This window comes from Lupinus angustifolius, chromosome LG06 (genome assembly GCF_001865875.1).
Source record: "Lupinus angustifolius cultivar Tanjil chromosome LG06, LupAngTanjil_v1.0, whole genome shotgun sequence".
In the NCBI taxonomy this organism is placed as follows: domain Eukaryota; kingdom Viridiplantae; phylum Streptophyta; class Magnoliopsida; order Fabales; family Fabaceae; genus Lupinus; species Lupinus angustifolius.
The window spans coordinates 19236004-19237076 of NC_032014.1; the positions used below are offsets into that span (position 1 = coordinate 19236004).

Sequence of the window (1073 nt, forward strand, 5' to 3'; positions counted from 1 at the left end):
AGAATAATTTAGTTTTAAAAATTATTCTCTTATTTTATTAATTTTGTAAGTATATAGCATTTTTCCTCATAGTTTTTCATTGTTAGTGTTATGTAATTATTGTTGTAGTATATGATAAAGTGTTTTGTCAATTTCAGTTCCTCAATTGGATGCAAAATAAGTTTGTTGGGAAACAAGATAGCAGAAAATCAAATACATATATATACTAGCAGCTCATGTAAGTCTTCTTCATTATTCATGTGTATTTTTTATATATTATTACTCTTATATTTATCATTTTGTTATATCATGTTGCTGATGTTGCCAATAAGACAAAATTTTGAGCTTAATTTTAGAATTGTTTATATCTTTTTAAAATTCTGATTGATTTTCAAACTTGTGGAGGAAATGAATAAAAAAGGTTTTCGGCTTCAATTTCAAGCTAGGTCTAGTAATAAGCAAGAGCGGCCAAAAATTTCAGCAAAAAGGACAATTGATAATCATCAAAACATGTCTACATCTACAAGCAATGTACAAAGCAAAAAGAAACATCAAAGGATGATGAATCCATTTCAAAAGACACAATTCACAACTATAATAGGAAATTAAGCTAAAGGAGCTATGAGTGAACAAATTTGTAAGAAGAAAAAGATCACTAAAAAGTGTCCATCCATGTCACTTGATAATTTTCTGAATAATAATCAAGAATATGAAGATGAGCACGAAGGTGAGGATGAGCATGAAGGAGAAGATGAGCAAGAAGAAGGTGTGCAAGAAGGTGAAGATCGGGAAGAAAATGATGAGATATATGAAGTTGGTGAGGATATCAACCATCAAAATGAGCAAGTTGATGAATCAAATAATAGTACAGAGCAAGGTAACATTAGTGTTTTTTGTAACTTTTTGGTGTTTCCGTTTTGTTTTTCAATTTACAATTTTATATCATTTACTTATAAATATGTCAATTAGGGGAAACATCAAAAAGAAAGCGTGGGAAAACAAAATGCTTGGAAGCTCATGCACGATCACTAGAAGATAGAATGGAAATCATTTTCAATGAATATGGAGTGCCAATTGGACCAGATCAAAGAACT

General features: G+C 29.7%; 1 protein-coding gene across 1 annotated transcript in view; it reads left to right on the plus strand.

The window, feature by feature from the left end:
* Positions 595 to 1073, plus strand: part of LOC109350513 — a 1379-nt gene continuing 900 nt past the window's right edge. The window contains exons 1-2 of the mRNA XM_019591745.1: positions 595 to 856; positions 949 to 1067. Coding sequence (XP_019447290.1) covers positions 601 to 856; positions 949 to 1067 — 375 coding nt within the window. The 5' untranslated portion in view covers positions 595 to 600. The remainder of the gene's footprint in view (positions 857 to 948; positions 1068 to 1073) is intronic.